The 15,646-nt window shown below is 30.0% G+C and overlaps 1 protein-coding gene across 2 annotated transcripts; it reads left to right on the top strand.

Moving 5' to 3' along the window:
• Positions 1 to 2,404: 2,404 nt before the first annotated feature.
• LOC132734085 (torsin-1A-like) lies at positions 2,405 to 11,002 on the top strand. Of its 2 annotated transcripts, none has more exons than XM_060720800.1 (5): positions 2,405 to 2,841; positions 3,181 to 3,443; positions 3,652 to 3,827; positions 4,655 to 4,779; positions 10,190 to 11,002. In XM_060720800.1, exons 1-5 carry the CDS (start codon positions 2,529 to 2,531, stop codon positions 10,483 to 10,485), a joined length of 1,173 nt encoding a protein of 390 aa, XP_060576783.1. In that variant the 5' UTR covers positions 2,405 to 2,528; the 3' UTR covers positions 10,486 to 11,002. The 2 variants fall into 2 exon arrangements, with proteins under 2 accessions (XP_060576783.1, XP_060576784.1); XM_060720801.1 differs by lacking the exon at positions 10,190 to 11,002 and adding an exon at positions 5,236 to 5,951 and having other exon boundaries at positions 2,410 to 2,841.
• The last annotated feature ends 4,644 nt before the right edge of the window (positions 11,003 to 15,646 follow it).

Here is a 15,646-nt window from a genome sequence, read left to right as displayed (position 1 = left end):
GATAAAATCAAAGGGGTGCCAGATGGGGGATGTGCGCCCTTCTGTTTCGGGGGTTGAAGGGGCTCGACAGACCCTCCCATCTTCAAGAAAATTTTGGACTTGTTTTGGAGTCTAAAGATGGCCCCAGGTCGACCTTAAGGTAACATATAACCATCGTGGAAAAGCCTTTGACGCTTTCTCAATCCATTGAGAAGTTGTTGCACTTTGTAATCATTTTTCATGGAAAAAAATCAAGGCAAAATAGTGATTTTGAGATGTCCCCTCGTTGCCATGGCAACAGGAAATTTAAGATGCGGGGTCAAAGCCTATGGCCCAGTCAACATTTGTGCCAAGTTTGATTAGTATTGACACCTTTTTATAATTTCATAATAATTTGCATGAACTTGTAACAGGAGGCTTTTCAATGAAAATAGCCATTTTTCACAAAATGCCCATGAAGTAATAGACTAAAACAGAAGATATATAAAAGTCAACAAGAAATACACTAAACTCATTTTGTGCAATTCTTAGCCTGCAAAAGTCATTCTAACGTTTAACATTCTTGGTCATTATGCACAATAAAATGATTATTGTAGGAAATAGGATTGAGCAGATGTGGCACATAAGTCATTGGTCCGGAACTTCATCAAATGATGCAAATACCTCGAAAATATATCTCCAAAAATGTTGTCAGAAAACCTCAGTGGAGTCCCTGTGAGTTGGTCTTAGAGCAACAGAAAATGACAGTTTTAAGTTGAAGCAGGGACAACAATTCCCTTGATGAATAATGAAATGTCCCTGCTTCTCTATCCTACCCAATAAAAATCAATTATTTTCTAAAACAGTTTTGTTTGGCCGATTGTTTTCTCCTCCTTTTTTAAAAAATCTAAAATATAGTACAATGAATAAAACAATAATGTAAAAGCATTTTGAAATTAATTTGTCACCTTGCCATTTAAACATATTCTTATATAGTCATAAAGCAGTAAGCTCTTCCAACGTTTTACTTTTATATTTTAAAATGACAAGGTAATCCAATTTGGCATCCATTGGCAATGAGCATAAATATACAAAAACTAAGATTTGAGACAATCGAAAAATAATCGAGATTAGAAGAAAAATATCCTTAAAATACGACATTCGATCTTGTAAAAAGACACTTATTTTATGAAACGGCAATATTTTATTCAGTGCCATGGAATATTTAAAACAGTTTATGTACTACATGTATCTAGGTTTTAAAGAAATCTGTACGATGTTACTCTTTATAAACAAATTTGTCCAAATGGCACGGTAGTCTCCACATTCTTCTGTCTTGTCACAAAAATCAAATACATTCATTGGTGCGTAGTACCACAGCAATAACACTCAGTTCCTTGAAGTATTAACACAAAAACAGTCCTATTTGATAGATTTTGAATTGTTTAAAATGTAATTTGCAAGAAATAGTGTATACCTTTTCCAGTATAAGTCAATCTTCTCAATAACACGTTTAAAACCAATTTTTATTTAAAAAACAACAACTTTTTCTGTTCGAAAAAAAAAATCATGTCTCGCTTGCAATTCGTAATCGCATTTTCTCGGCCCTTTCCTACAAGTTTTCATTGCAATTGAAGAAAATGAATATAGATTTTTTGAAAGTTAATTTTGCACATTTTTTATATTCAAATATGTTCCCATCTTAACATAATAAACATATAGATAAATAAATGTAAAACAAATTCTGAAGAAAATTTTAAGTTAAATTGTCGTTAAATACTAAATGTGCCGCACATAAAATTATATTAATGAGGAAAACACTTTTATATAATATAATTGGGAAAAGCACTTTTACAATACGCATTTATGTCATAATATAAAAGCCAGAGAAGCTCTGATTCCTTGTTTTGTGCCCGACTCACCGGTAACCAATAATACATAATAAGCTTAAAAGAAGTCTATAAAACCCAAATTATCGACCAAAGAATGGAGTCAAAGAAACACCGTGGACCTAAAACAAGGATTGTTAAAAAATCTTCATATGGGTAAGTCGATCAATTTTATGAGTCTTGTTGATTTTAATTACATGTACATTAAATATATTTGCATTCCTTTATGTGACTCTCACTATGTAAATTGTTGAATACTCTACATGTTCTGCAGTAAAAAAAAAAAGTGTATACTTCGGGGTTTATGTGTAACTATTAATATTTAAAATTTATCTTAGCTTCTAATTTGGCTCGATTATTTCATAGAGATATTGATAAAACTCGCGATCTTGCCCTGGTTTTAGTTGACACATACCCGCAGACTAATAACGATTATTCTATTATTCATAGGCCTATAACACAATCTATATTCAATCGCAATAGAGTTTAATATTTTCCGAAAATGCAATTTCAATTACGTGATATAAATGGTATTGACATAAAGGTAGACCGATATCAAATAAAATACATTCATATATTCTTTCGCATTATTGAAGATAAGCATTTTTTAAAAATTGGTTTAAGAGATCTGATGTCAGTAAGGAAACTTCTTCAATCGACTCGTATAATAATCTGCTGAGAATGCCTGTTTGTGTTTGTAATACATTGTGGACATTGACATGTATTGTAGCAGTAACTGTGTTGTATCATTTTACAACAATATTTGTTTGGACAGTAACAACTGGATTAGTTGTGCTAATCTTATTTCTCGTAATAAGTGAAGATAACCATGGTAGCGATTGTTTAAAAGCTGGAATATTTGGATCATTGCTGGCTGTTGTTTTTGTGGTTGTGTTACCCATGTTGGCAAAGGGTTTACACTATGGATACACTTCCACAACATGTTACTTCAATGAATGTTGCGACGACAATTGGATCTCTCCAAATATAAGTGGTAACACTTTGTAAATATAATAATAATAATAATAATAATAATAATAATAATAATAATAATAATAATGAAAATAAAATAATGATAATAATAAAGACTTTATTTAACGACAGAACTCATTTAAATATCATATATCTATATGCTCTAACTATATTGAAGGGACCGTTAAATTGTAAAGTTTAAATAGTTAACAAAATTATTCAATACTATATATTCAGCATTATAGTTTTCATTTAGACTATAAGCAAAGTATTCAAAAATATACATTTATTTTCTTATTTCGAAAAGCTTTATACAATGGGAACTACCATTTTAAATGATGTAACAATGCGTTTCTTTTAGGCCTTTCCTTCCAACTTAACAAAAAATTGTACGGTCAACACCTAGTGATTGGTCCTTTGGTGAAACATCTTAGAGGTCATGTTGAAGGGCAACATCAAAAAGCAACAATACTTTCTTTACATGGTCTGCCTGGAACGGGGAAAAACTTCGTGAGTCGCATGGTGGCAGAAAACATGTATGTCAAGGGAATGGAGAGCAAATACGTTCATCTCCTTTCAGCAACGAAAGATTTTCCTCATGAAAGTATGCTAGAAGAATACAAGGTATGTTTAAAAGAAATGCTTAAAGTTCTAGTACTTAACATTTTAAAGCTTTTACAAATTTAAACAACTTTAACATTGATAAAAAAGAAAATGTACGAGATAAAGAACAGATTCAGGTGCAAATATTTGTATCTCCATGTAGTTACATAACTACTTGATCAGTTCGATAATAATCCAAGATCAATTCGTAAATTCCTTTGTCACACAGGAAACCCTGAAAATGAAGATAGAAACAGCTGGTAAAGAATGTTCAAGGTCACTCTTTATCATTGATGAAATGGATAAATTACTTCCTGGTTTGATTGACACTATCCGCCCTTACGTTGACTACTACGACCACGTGGAAGGAACATACTTTAAGAAACTCCTATTTCTCTTCTTAAGGTAAAATGCTTTCCTGTTCATGAATCCATTTATATCATTAAATTGAAGAGAGTCACTTGTAAAAACAAATAGCAGTATTTTCGTTACGTGTAGTATTTCACGAGAAGAGAATGTTTCTAAAATGAACTTCATGACGAGTAGGAGCTTGAAGATCATATCCCAGGAAGGAACTTCCTGTACTGTATTTATTAGTTCAATGTTTGCGGGGTTTATATCATCATGTAGCCAGTTACATACTACAACATGTAAGAACGTCAAATAGCAGTGTAGTTCATTTCCTGCAATTTCTTAATCAGACAGTACAGTATATTAGTCAGTAGTGATACAACGGAAAACGTTTTATAATAGCGAGCTCGAAGAAAAGATCCGAAGGGCCTGCTCGCAAGCGACATTTACGGTAATGCGAGTACTTGCTAGATAATGTTGGCTTTTAAAACTTTCGCCGGAAGTACTGAATAATCATGGGTAATTGACCAATCGAATTTATTCGAATTACAAGGTTACTATAAAAGTCGAGGATTTTTTATTGAAAACGGATGTGTAGACTGGTCTCCTGCGTACTTCTTTTGAAACAATAATTGGAAAGGAAACCAGAATAAACGAAAGCAGTGCATAACATGCCGAATATTTTAAAACGAAAAATGTAATTTATCGTGTTGAGTGAATTGTTTGGCCGATAGTGTGCAGTTCTTACTGTATTTAAGACCTAAAATGTGTAGCCGCCGATGACTTTAAATTAAAATGTACTATAATTTCTGTCAAAAGCTCGCTTTGAGGTTCTGCTTTATTCATGTTAGAAGCCTTAATTACATAAATACTTTTTTCAGTAACACGGGCGGAGACAGTCTTGCTAAACATGCTCAAGAAAATCATGCTCGTGGAAACAGTAGAAAAGAACTGAGACTAAAGGAAATGGAAGAAATTGTACGGACGTCATTGTTAAATGAACCAAGTAAGTTGATTAAACATTGTGTTTAAATAATTATAGAACTAGCATGTGGTTCATACCCTTGTTATAATGGATTAAGGACATGTAAGGTGCAAAATCAAAATCAAATTAAGAATAAACACTGAAAGTGAAATAAAGTTAGCACAATATCAACAAAGTATAACAATGCTAATTGCCCAACACGCAAACATAGGAAAAGATGACATTTTTTGTTGTGATTTTACTTTCCGAGGGAACTGTATGGCTGAGGAGTATTTTTTGGAAACTGTATCAGAACACAAAAATAAAAATGAAAATAACGTCAGTTTAAGACTTAATGGGCTTTTAAACGCTATGCGTTATTTATAATCAAAGACTAAAGTGTCACTCACTAGTACTTTTATTTGTCATTTCTTAGAGACTTAGAATAAATGCATGCATAAAATCTCTAATCTCTATAAATCTCTCTTTCTCATACAGATGGTATGGTGAACAGTAGCATCGTCAAGAATAGCCTTATTACCGCTTATATCCCATTTCTACCATTGGAAAGGAAACATGTGGAAAAATGCATTGTAAACGGACTATTTGCAAGAGGATTTTATGCGTATGAATACCAAGTAGATTATGAATTAGTGAAATCAATTGCAGAGGAAATGTTGTACTTTCCAGAATTTAATAAGTTATTTTCAACAACTGGTTGCAAACGTGTTATGGAGAAAATTGATTTGATTATGTTGGAAGAGGCATAAGATTGGACATTTTCATGTGACTGTTTTGTTAGATGTGACATTCATTTAGTTTAAACATATCATTTTTTTATTTCTCAGAATATATATATTCTCTTGTAATTCTTTTAAAATGGCTTTCCATGTATCTTCTGTTTGTGTTTTATGTTTGATATATAATGTTAAGTATACATGTAAAGATGAGACTGACATAAATAAAGAAACTCACAACAGGTGACATGTTCAGTTACCAAGTAATGGTCACATGCATTCTATCTTACAGGTGTGAAAACACAGTGTGTGTTAATTTCTTTTTGGCAATTAAATTATAGCTCTTTCATCATAATTGTGTCTTTCCCTGTACATAAATGTTATAATTTGTTGTTTTTTATATAAAATGTTGAAAAGAATTGGAATTTTTTGTTAAATGATTCCTGTTTTGGTTAACATTTTGATCTTGAAGTTAACTTTATCTATACAATAATGTTATGTAAAAAGATATAGGTCCAGTACTTTCATAATTATTTCAAAAGACAATTAAAAATTATCTTTCAGCCAAAGGTTGTCTTATTTTCTAATTTTCTGAATTATATTTATGAATTTGCATAATAAAGTTACTCAAGACATTTATTGCAAAAAGAAATTAAAATATGACTTAGACAAAAGCGTTGAAAAGTAAAAAAAATTATTTAAACAAAGTCAATGTATAAACACATAATAATTATCAATAAAAATATAAAACATCTGAAAACCGGAATCGTCTGAAAACAGGACGTTTGGTCAAGTCCGGACAGGGTCTGGATTTCAGAGTTTTTACTGAACCTTGTAGTCTTAAGTCAGTATATTATTTCTATGTTAGTAACATTCATTCATCTTATATTCATTTCAAATTATGTAAAATAGTTTGGGCCCTATAAGCGAACCATTGCACACATCTTTCGTCACAAACTATGCATAACTTTGCTCATTTGACCGTAAATAAGAATATTTACATAATTTATCACTAAAAAAGTTATTTCTACTGTCTTATTTTTATTGAGTATAGAAATTAATTGCACACTTCTGCAAACAATGACACATATTCTTCATTGTACGTAGTTTCATCTTTACATATAAAACATAGATAAATATATAGAGGGACCAATGTATAGCCATATTATACACGTCATGTCGCAAGTCTTTTAAGAGGCTTAAGATGACGAGTTGGTGAGTTTGTTTGTACCAACATGCTATTATGTGCGTGAGGCATTTAAATTCGTAATGAAATAACTTAAATATTTCGAGTGAAAATTGAAAGAGTAGAGCTGAGAAAAAGAAATGTTGAAGACAATGATAATGTTCTTCATTGACATATAATACGCATAAGAAAATATTTTTAGGGACCTAAATGATCGCGCAATACTACATTTTACTTGTGAATACAATTACTTATTGTTACACTTAATCATTCAAGCTTTTCTGTTTGTATTATCGTCATACAGATCATTTTAAGCATATTTTCCTTGATCATATATCATGTAAATCTATGGTGAAATAAAAGAAAATAACAAAGAAAAAAGAACATGTTGAAAAAGGGAAATAATTTAAAGTCAGTCTTGATTATAGTAGAGACACCTAGCTATGTTTTGTTTTTCTAATAGTAAAATCTTTTGAACTATTTAAACAATGTGCACGTGCATTTTCTCTTTTATTCAGTACATGTACCTGATGTTATTTTCACAACTATAGACAATAATAGTACAATTAAATGACATTTCATCGCTTAGATAGCCCCTAAATCCCTGGTTAAAGCACACATATATATTTTATATAAGTCACTGGCGACCCTTCAGCCAAAGACCTGAACTCAGAGTATACTCAATTTAAGCTGAGGTACGCACCCGGGTAAGTCAATTATCTGGGTCGGTTTGATTTATGATATATTAATGAATACACTACATGTTCTGCAGTAAACAAAGGCATATATTTCGGGGTTTATGTGTAACTTTTAATATGTAAAATTTATTTACGCTTCTAAAGTGGCTCAACCATTTCATAGAGATATTTATATAACTATTGCCCCAGTTTTAATTGACAAATACCAACATACATGTACTAATAACGATTTTTGTTTACTTCATAGGCCTACAACACAATCAATATTCAACCGACATAGAGTTTAACATTTATCAATATTCAACCGACATAGAGTTTAACATTTTTCGAATGTACAATTTTAGTTAGAATGTCAATTTTATGAAGGGAAATTACAAAAAAGGTAGCCCGGGATATCAAAAAAAAAATTTAATTAAATTCCAAATTATTAATGATTAGCTTTTTTCAAAAAAAAATTTGGGTTTAAGAAAATCAAATTTGGTCGTAAGGAAATTTTTTAAATCGATTGAAAAAAAAATTTTGAGAATCCGTTTTTTTTTGTAATAAAAATTTGGGGAACATTGACATTATTGAAAACATTAATTTTTTTTATAAATTTTAAAACCCAAATATTTTTGGACATAAAAAGGGAAAATTTTAGTGTTTTCTTTTTTACTCGCAAAGGTATAACAGTATCCCCAGAAGCCCCCAGTTTTTTTAAATGAGGAAATTTTTGTGTTTTGGGTGTTTTTGTTAGGGCCCAGTAGAGCCATTTTGGAAACGGTTTTTCAATAGGGGATGTATTTTCAAAATACCCTTATTTTTTTTGACGGAACATCATTTTCCTTATACCATTTTCATTTTTGAAAGGAAGAGTCAAAATTTTAATATCTGTTAGTTTACAAAAAGTAAAACTTTAATTTTCAAAAAACTAAATTTTTCCCCAGTTTTTTTTAACTTAAGATTTTGGACAAAGTATTAAAAATTGTACATTTAATTTTCAAATTTTTAAAATAATTTTCCCAAGAGAATTTTTTGTTTTAAAATGTTTTTTTAAAATCGTTTTTTTGGGCCTTTTAAATTTCCCCTTTTAAACCAAAAATTTTTACGGACAGCACTATGTTTGGCCCTTTTGGGGAACCCCCCATATAAAAGGGAGGTCATTTAAAAGGTCAATTTTAAAAAGGGGCAATCTTCTTTAAATGACGGGTTTTGGGAAAAGGGAAACAACTTTTTTGAGTTCCCTTTCGAGGCAGAAAAAAGGTTTTGTCACAAAGGGGAAAGAAAAAATTTTATCTTCGTCAGTTTACGAAAAGTTTTCCTGAAAGTTTTGCAAGAAAAATTACAAGGTTTTTTTAAAAAAGATGTTAAATCCTAGACCTTAACATTTTAAATTTTTTTAAAAAAAAATTTAACCCACTTTTAAAATTGATAAAAAAAAAAATTGAAGAAAAAAAATAAAAAGTTTTGGGTGAAAATTTTTGTATCTCCATGAAAAATCTGAGTTACATAACTACTTCATCACTTTGCTTTGATAATGATCCTAGATCAATTCTTAAATTCTTTAGTTACACCTTTTTGACAGGAGACGCTGAAATAGAAACTTGATTACTTCGATAGTTATCCAAGATTAATTCGTAAATTCCTTTGTCACACAGGAGACGCTGAAAATGAAGATAGGAACACTGGTAAAGAATGTTCAAGGTCACTCTTTATCATTGATGAAATGGATAAATTACTTCCTGGTTTGATTAACACTATCGCCTTTAAGTTGACTACAACGACCATGTGGAAGAAAGTATAAGAAGCTACTTTTTCTCTTCTCAAGGTAATCTGCTTTCCCGTTCATGAATCCATTTATATCATTAAATTGAAGAGAGTCACTTGTAAAAGTAAATAGCAGTATTCTCGTTAAGTGTAGTATTTCCTGAAAAATTTGAATGTTGCAAAAACGAATTTCCCTTTGAAATTAAAATGAGAGGACTCGGACAAAAAATCCCATGTGGGAAGAATTACTGCACGGCATTTTATCCAAAAATTTTTTATCGTCTGCAGTTAATACTAAAGCATGTAAGAAATTTTATATAGAATTAAGATTTTCCTTCAATTCGAAATAAAGTACCCGTTACAAGGGAAAAACTTTTATCATAGAAAAAATCCCTTAAGCAAAAATATTTTTTTTTCCGGGAACCAGGGAACCTGAGATACCTAGCTAAAATTTGTAAAAAAATTTTATCTGAAATGACAGAAAAATTTGAGACAAAAGGATAAGGAAGAAATGGTAGGGACTCATCTTTAAATAAACCCAAAGGTAAGTTGGGTTTATACATTTTTTTTAAAAATTTAAAGAATTTAAAACATGGATTCTTTCCCCTTGTCATATTTAAAATTTTAAACATGAAGGGATTTAAATCAAATTACGAATAAGCACTTAATGTGAACAAATTGTAATAAAGGTAGCAAAATATTAACAAAGAAAATTATTGGCTTCCACACAAAATACTTATTTACTATTATTTTCATATATAACGGTACTACTTGCTTAAACGACGCAAAAACAGCAAAAGAGGGATCACTCTTTTTCCAGATTTTCTTTAGCTATATTGACGAGGAGTAATATTTTGGAAACTGCATAGACTCGAATATAAAACGCTTTTGAAAACAAAATGAAAATAACGTCAGTTTAAGACTTAATGGACTTTTAAGCACTGCGAGTTTTTCATAATCGAAGACAAAAAGTCACTTACTAGTATTTCATATGTTCTTTTATTTGCGATTCCTTAGGGACTATGGAATACATGCATACATAAACAATTAATCTCTAATGACATTATTTTGTCCTTTTCATACAGATGGTATGGTAAACAGTAGCATCGTCAAGAATAGCCTTATTACCGCTTATATCCCATTCCTGCCATTGGAAAGGAAACATGTGGAAAAATGCATTGTAGACGGACTATTTGCAAGAGGATTTTATGCGTATGAATACCAAGATAATAAATTAGTGAAATCAATTGCAGAGGAAATGTTGTACTTTCCTGAATTTAATAAGTTATTTTCAACAACTGGTTGCAAACGTGTTATGGAGAAAATTGATTTATATTGGAAGAGGATAAAATTTGACATTTTCGTGCGATTGTTTCGTTAGATTTGACATGCATTTATTTTAAAGATCCTGGATGTTGTGATCAAAGTGGTAAACCATACAAAGTGAAATTATATAGATGTACATAATTATGCAAATAAAACAATTTTCAAACATGGAGTAATATGTAAAATATGTACTGCAAATAATTTTGCATATTATATGTAATCATTAAAATATATGCATTCATTTCGTATTGCAAAATTTGACTTAAACTTTATATAGAAAATAAAGTTTTTATTACCTCCCTTTATTTACATGAAATGTTAAATTCGGTAACATCTTTATAAATAATGCCTTTTGGAACCTACGATATTGATAAATCTTAATTTCAGCATCATATTTATGATTTAAAACCATAAAAAATTGTATTATAGGATCTTTAAACAAATTTTATTTCTCAGAATATATACGATATACATGTTTCAATTTGCAATATACACAAAGCATTTCAAATAATCGTACAAAATAGGATTATAATAGAAGACCAAGTGTCTTGCCATATTCTTCTCCATATTGAGTAGTTACATAAATGGGCCTTTAAAATTCATAAAAATTAAATAACTGGGAAAAATTTAAAAAATAAAAAACGAATCAGTTTTTATATTGGTATTTTTGTAAATATACATTTTTAATCACCGTAAAAAAAATTATGGCCTTATATTTTAATCTTTCTTTATATTTTTCGTTTGGTATTTTTTAAATTTGGAAATTTATTTAAACATTTTTACCCAAATAATAGTTACATCCAAAAGAAGGCATCATAATGTAAAAAAACCCAAAAATATTGCAAAAATTTAAAAAAAATTTAAAATGTATCTGATTTTCCTGGGGTTAAAGAAACAAAAAAGCAAAATAGGGCCTTTGGGGTATTTTTTATACAATTTTTTAAAAATTTATTAAAACCAGCACGACAATTTTTTCTCTATTTAAAAATAAATTTCCCTTGGGGGTTTGCATGGTTTTAAAAGGATTTACCATTGTCACCTATTTGATCTTGAGGAACCAATCTTTTAAAAAATTTAAAAATGTTGATTGACTTGATCTAGATTTTCCCCTTTCGCAAAAACTTTACAATTTCCAAAGACCCATATTTAGACCTACGTTTTACATGAGGGCAAAGGTTTAAGAAATTTCAAATAATGACTTTAAAATTTAAACAAGTTTTTCTTATTGTCCTGGTTTGTACCAACCAGCAAACAATTTTTTTTGATAATTATTTCGGCGTTTTCTTTTCAAATATATACTAAATCCCATCAACAAATTATTTATGGTTATTACAGACCTTCCCTAATTAACTTTTATCTAAAACTTTAAACAAATGACATTAATGTTTATAAACCGCCATCCGTTTTGTGTGTTAGAGTCGTGACTTCTGATCTAGTTACCCTCTGCTTGGTTCATCCCCGGGGAATGCTTTGGTAGTTGCGCGCGGAGGAAGGTAGTCAAGTACTGGTGTAACTCTCCAGGAACGATGGTTAGGAAACTACCCGCCTATATGACTGAGATACTGTTGGAAAAAGCGTAAAATGACACAAACAAACAAACAAACATTAATGTTTATAGAATTTGTGCTATCAATAGCGTTTACTTGCATTCATATCATTTTGAACAGTCAAGATATTTTACAATTATTTTCTAAAAAAGTTCTGAATTGCAAAGTAGATGTATTCGTAAATGAATGTAAAATTGCCATTATTTGTTAAAAAGATGAATTCTTTCGTTCCGATATTTCGAACGTGTCGAACGTGTAACCAATATCAGAGGGCAGTGATGACCTTTTTTTTTGCTCACAAGAAACAAATTGGTCATTTCTTTTAATTAAAATGAAAGGAAAACTGTGACTTCTAAATAATTGCAGGAGTTTACATATATTCGATATTTTGACCATATTCGGATTCAAGGTAAGCAAAATATCTTGTCAAAATTATAGTGAGACAAAATTCGAACAAATAAAGAAAAGCGTGATTTAGCATTTTTCTCACAAACTTTTGTCTTAAGAATACTCATGTGTGAACCTGGTCAATATTTCACGGAAAAAAAGTATGTTTGATGAAGATCTAAAAACTTCTTCGAGAATATACTTTGAAAAAGCACTATGCTCTTGTGTAATGCAGTGATGTATAGTTAGAGACAAAACCTCTATGGAAGCTTTTTATCTTGATTCTTAAATAATATGGATCAGAACAGAAACTTTGTTCAAAGTACATTACCATACCTATTTCAAACATAGGTCACATTAAGTTACTACTTGTATTGACCAATACAAATCAGCATTGATATCATCTATGACTGGTGCAAAGGAAACTCTATCTTACCAAATCTACAGACGACAAAAGCAATGATTTTTCCACTGAAGTATTTTTTAACAATTCACAAAATTTAAAGGCAAGGGGACGTTTTTTTGAAAATGAAACAAAGGGAACAGGGAAATTTTTTTTAAACAAAAACTGCCCAAAAGCCCTGTAAAATTCAAAAAATCAGGGAAATTTTCCAAATAAAATTTGTTTGAAAAATGATTCCAAAAAAAACCAAAAATTTACTCCAAACGAAATAAAACCAAAAATCGAAATAAACAAAGGGACAAAGTTTAATTAATACATAAAATATTTTCCTAAAATAATGTTTTGACAAATTTGTGGAAAATTTTAAAAAAAATGAAATACAAAACAAAAGACAATTTAAATAAAAAAAATGTGTGCTTTCCCGTATAAATTCTAGGCAAAATATAATTTGAACACCTTTTCAAAATATAAAGTTTCAATGATTGAATTGGCTGTAAAGATATGACTGTATTCACTTTAAAAAGGTAAATCCCTCAACAATGTTATGTCAGATTATATGTCAGATTATATGTCAGAATTATTTTCCTATAATAGCCACACCATACGCTCTAAGATCATTCATCCCACAGACACCTTAAATACCCAAACCTAGATAAGAATTTCACAGAAAAGCCCTTGCACTTTTTTGGGCCTAAAATGACACATACATCCGGCCGACCGACAGTTTTACTTATACTTATTCTGATTGCTCCCTGGTGGATACCTCGATTTATATGCTTAGTAGATATTTTATAAACATAGTATATATTGGTTGAATATATTTGTTTTGTGTATATATTTTGTTTTTAATGTTTATCTCTTTGATACCAGTGTTGGATGTATGCATTTATTAGTAATTTCTTTCCCTTTAGTCTTGTTTTAAAAGTTTTCCGTTTTAAAAAATTAAAGTCTACAACCCACTCACTAAACTCACTCAATTAAAAAGGAGAAAAATTTATTTATTTATGAAAAATTTTGAATTTTTTAAAATTTGATTTTACCTAAAACATTTTTTTAATCATTTCTTTCGATGAGTAAAGGGTATTGACAACGTGTTTATAGAAAATTAAACGTTTTAAAATTTTTTGAATTAAAATACTGAATTATGTTTTTGGTCAAATTTTTTAAATAAAAATTAAATGTGTTTTTTACGAATACAAATACCACTTTTGAATAGTTTTCCCAATTGGGTAGAATTTAAATAAAAACTGATTTTAAAAAAACGGGAAAAAACAAAAAATTGAAAAAAAATTCAAAAAAAAAATAAAAAAAATTTAGTCAAAAGAATTTTGGTGTTTACTGATAGATGAACGAGAAAGAACGCTACATAAATTGGAAAGACTCATTTTTAACATGAATGCTGAATTCATTTTGTAATCTAAGTAAAAATGTTTCACTCATCAATTCCGTTTTCATTCAGCTTTTGTTACTTGTGTTTTTAGTCCTAGACCAAGTTTATTTTGGTAATGAAATGATAAAAAGAATTATAGTAGATACATTGGTACAAAATTAATTTTCATAAAATACCAAATAAATGAAGAAAAAGAGAAATATTCGACTGTTTTTGCGTCACAGTTCGAAATAACCACTTTGAAAATTTCCTTTGATTTTTAATTTTCATACGTTTTGTAAAACCAATTATTAACGAGAATCTTTCGTTTTATTTGACAATAAAATCTTGAAAAATGTCCAAGATATAACTTTTTATGTACATAGTTCCATGTGTTGTTTATCGTTAAACGTATTAAAGAACGTCTTAAGGTTTTTGAAAGACATAAGAATATATTTCGTAAAAACAAATAGACAGTAAGTTCAAGTCAATTTATTTTCAGTTCTATGATATAACAATCTTAAAAATCATGATAAATACAAAACGCAAATGCAGAAGAAATCATTTTAAAATGATGGGCACAAACGCGCGTAGTATAATGTTAACTGGTGCACTAATGATACGTGCGTGAAATATAGTAACTTAACTAATAAATATCTGCATCATTCTTATATCAATTAAAATATAACATACCAATATGAAATCTCATAAGGAGATAACACACAGTCAAAGATCATACAATCATGTGTATCGTAAATTGAATGTTTCTCTTCCCGAGGCGTAACATCACGGTATGCCTGACGTTCAAAAGGTCGTACGTTATTTAAATTTTTTGGTTTCCCTTCACGGCAAAACCCAACCCAAAGAAATTACAAACAAGGAGAATGTTCCGGTACTGGTTTCCTTTTCAGGATTTTTGACCACCTCCCCTCTCTAATTTAGGTGAGCGCTTTTTGAATTTTTTAAAAATTTTTTTCGTAAAAAGGGAAAAAGGTATACCACTGTAACCCCCTTAAATGGAAACTTTAAAGGGGCCGGGAAATGCCCTTCCCCATTTCCATACCTTAAAAATATTTTGCCCCATTTTTGATAAATGTTACTCAAAATTACTTGATTTTTAAAGCATGACAAGCAATTAAAGTTATACGCTTTTCCCAGTATTATGGCGGGCGCTCAGCCAAAAGCCAAATCAAGCTTTTTTTTTAATGTTTTAGGTTAAAATCTTTTCAAAATTTACAAACTTGCTTGAATGGGAAGTAACTTATAGAAATTGAAATACTTGTATAGAATACCGAGTACAATTCCGACATCCGTCTTTGTGAAAGAGCATGGGACGATTATATAACTTGCAGCAGACTTGTTTTCAATGGTTGCCACCTGTGAAAATAAAGCAGCGAAATACTCACAATCCGTGCGTCTAAATAGATTTTAGATGTGTCATAACCGTCCATCCATAAGACACCTGAAATCGAATAAAAGCTATATCCACGGTATGTTATCGTTCCGGGCT

The sequence above is a fragment of the Ruditapes philippinarum genome, unplaced genomic scaffold (assembly GCF_026571515.1).
Source record: "Ruditapes philippinarum isolate M1 unplaced genomic scaffold, ASM2657151v2 ctg593_1_1_1_1, whole genome shotgun sequence".
NCBI classification, from domain to species: domain Eukaryota; kingdom Metazoa; phylum Mollusca; class Bivalvia; order Venerida; family Veneridae; genus Ruditapes; species Ruditapes philippinarum.
Note: the sequence above shows the minus strand (reverse complement) of the source record. Positions and strands in the feature narration are given on the sequence as shown.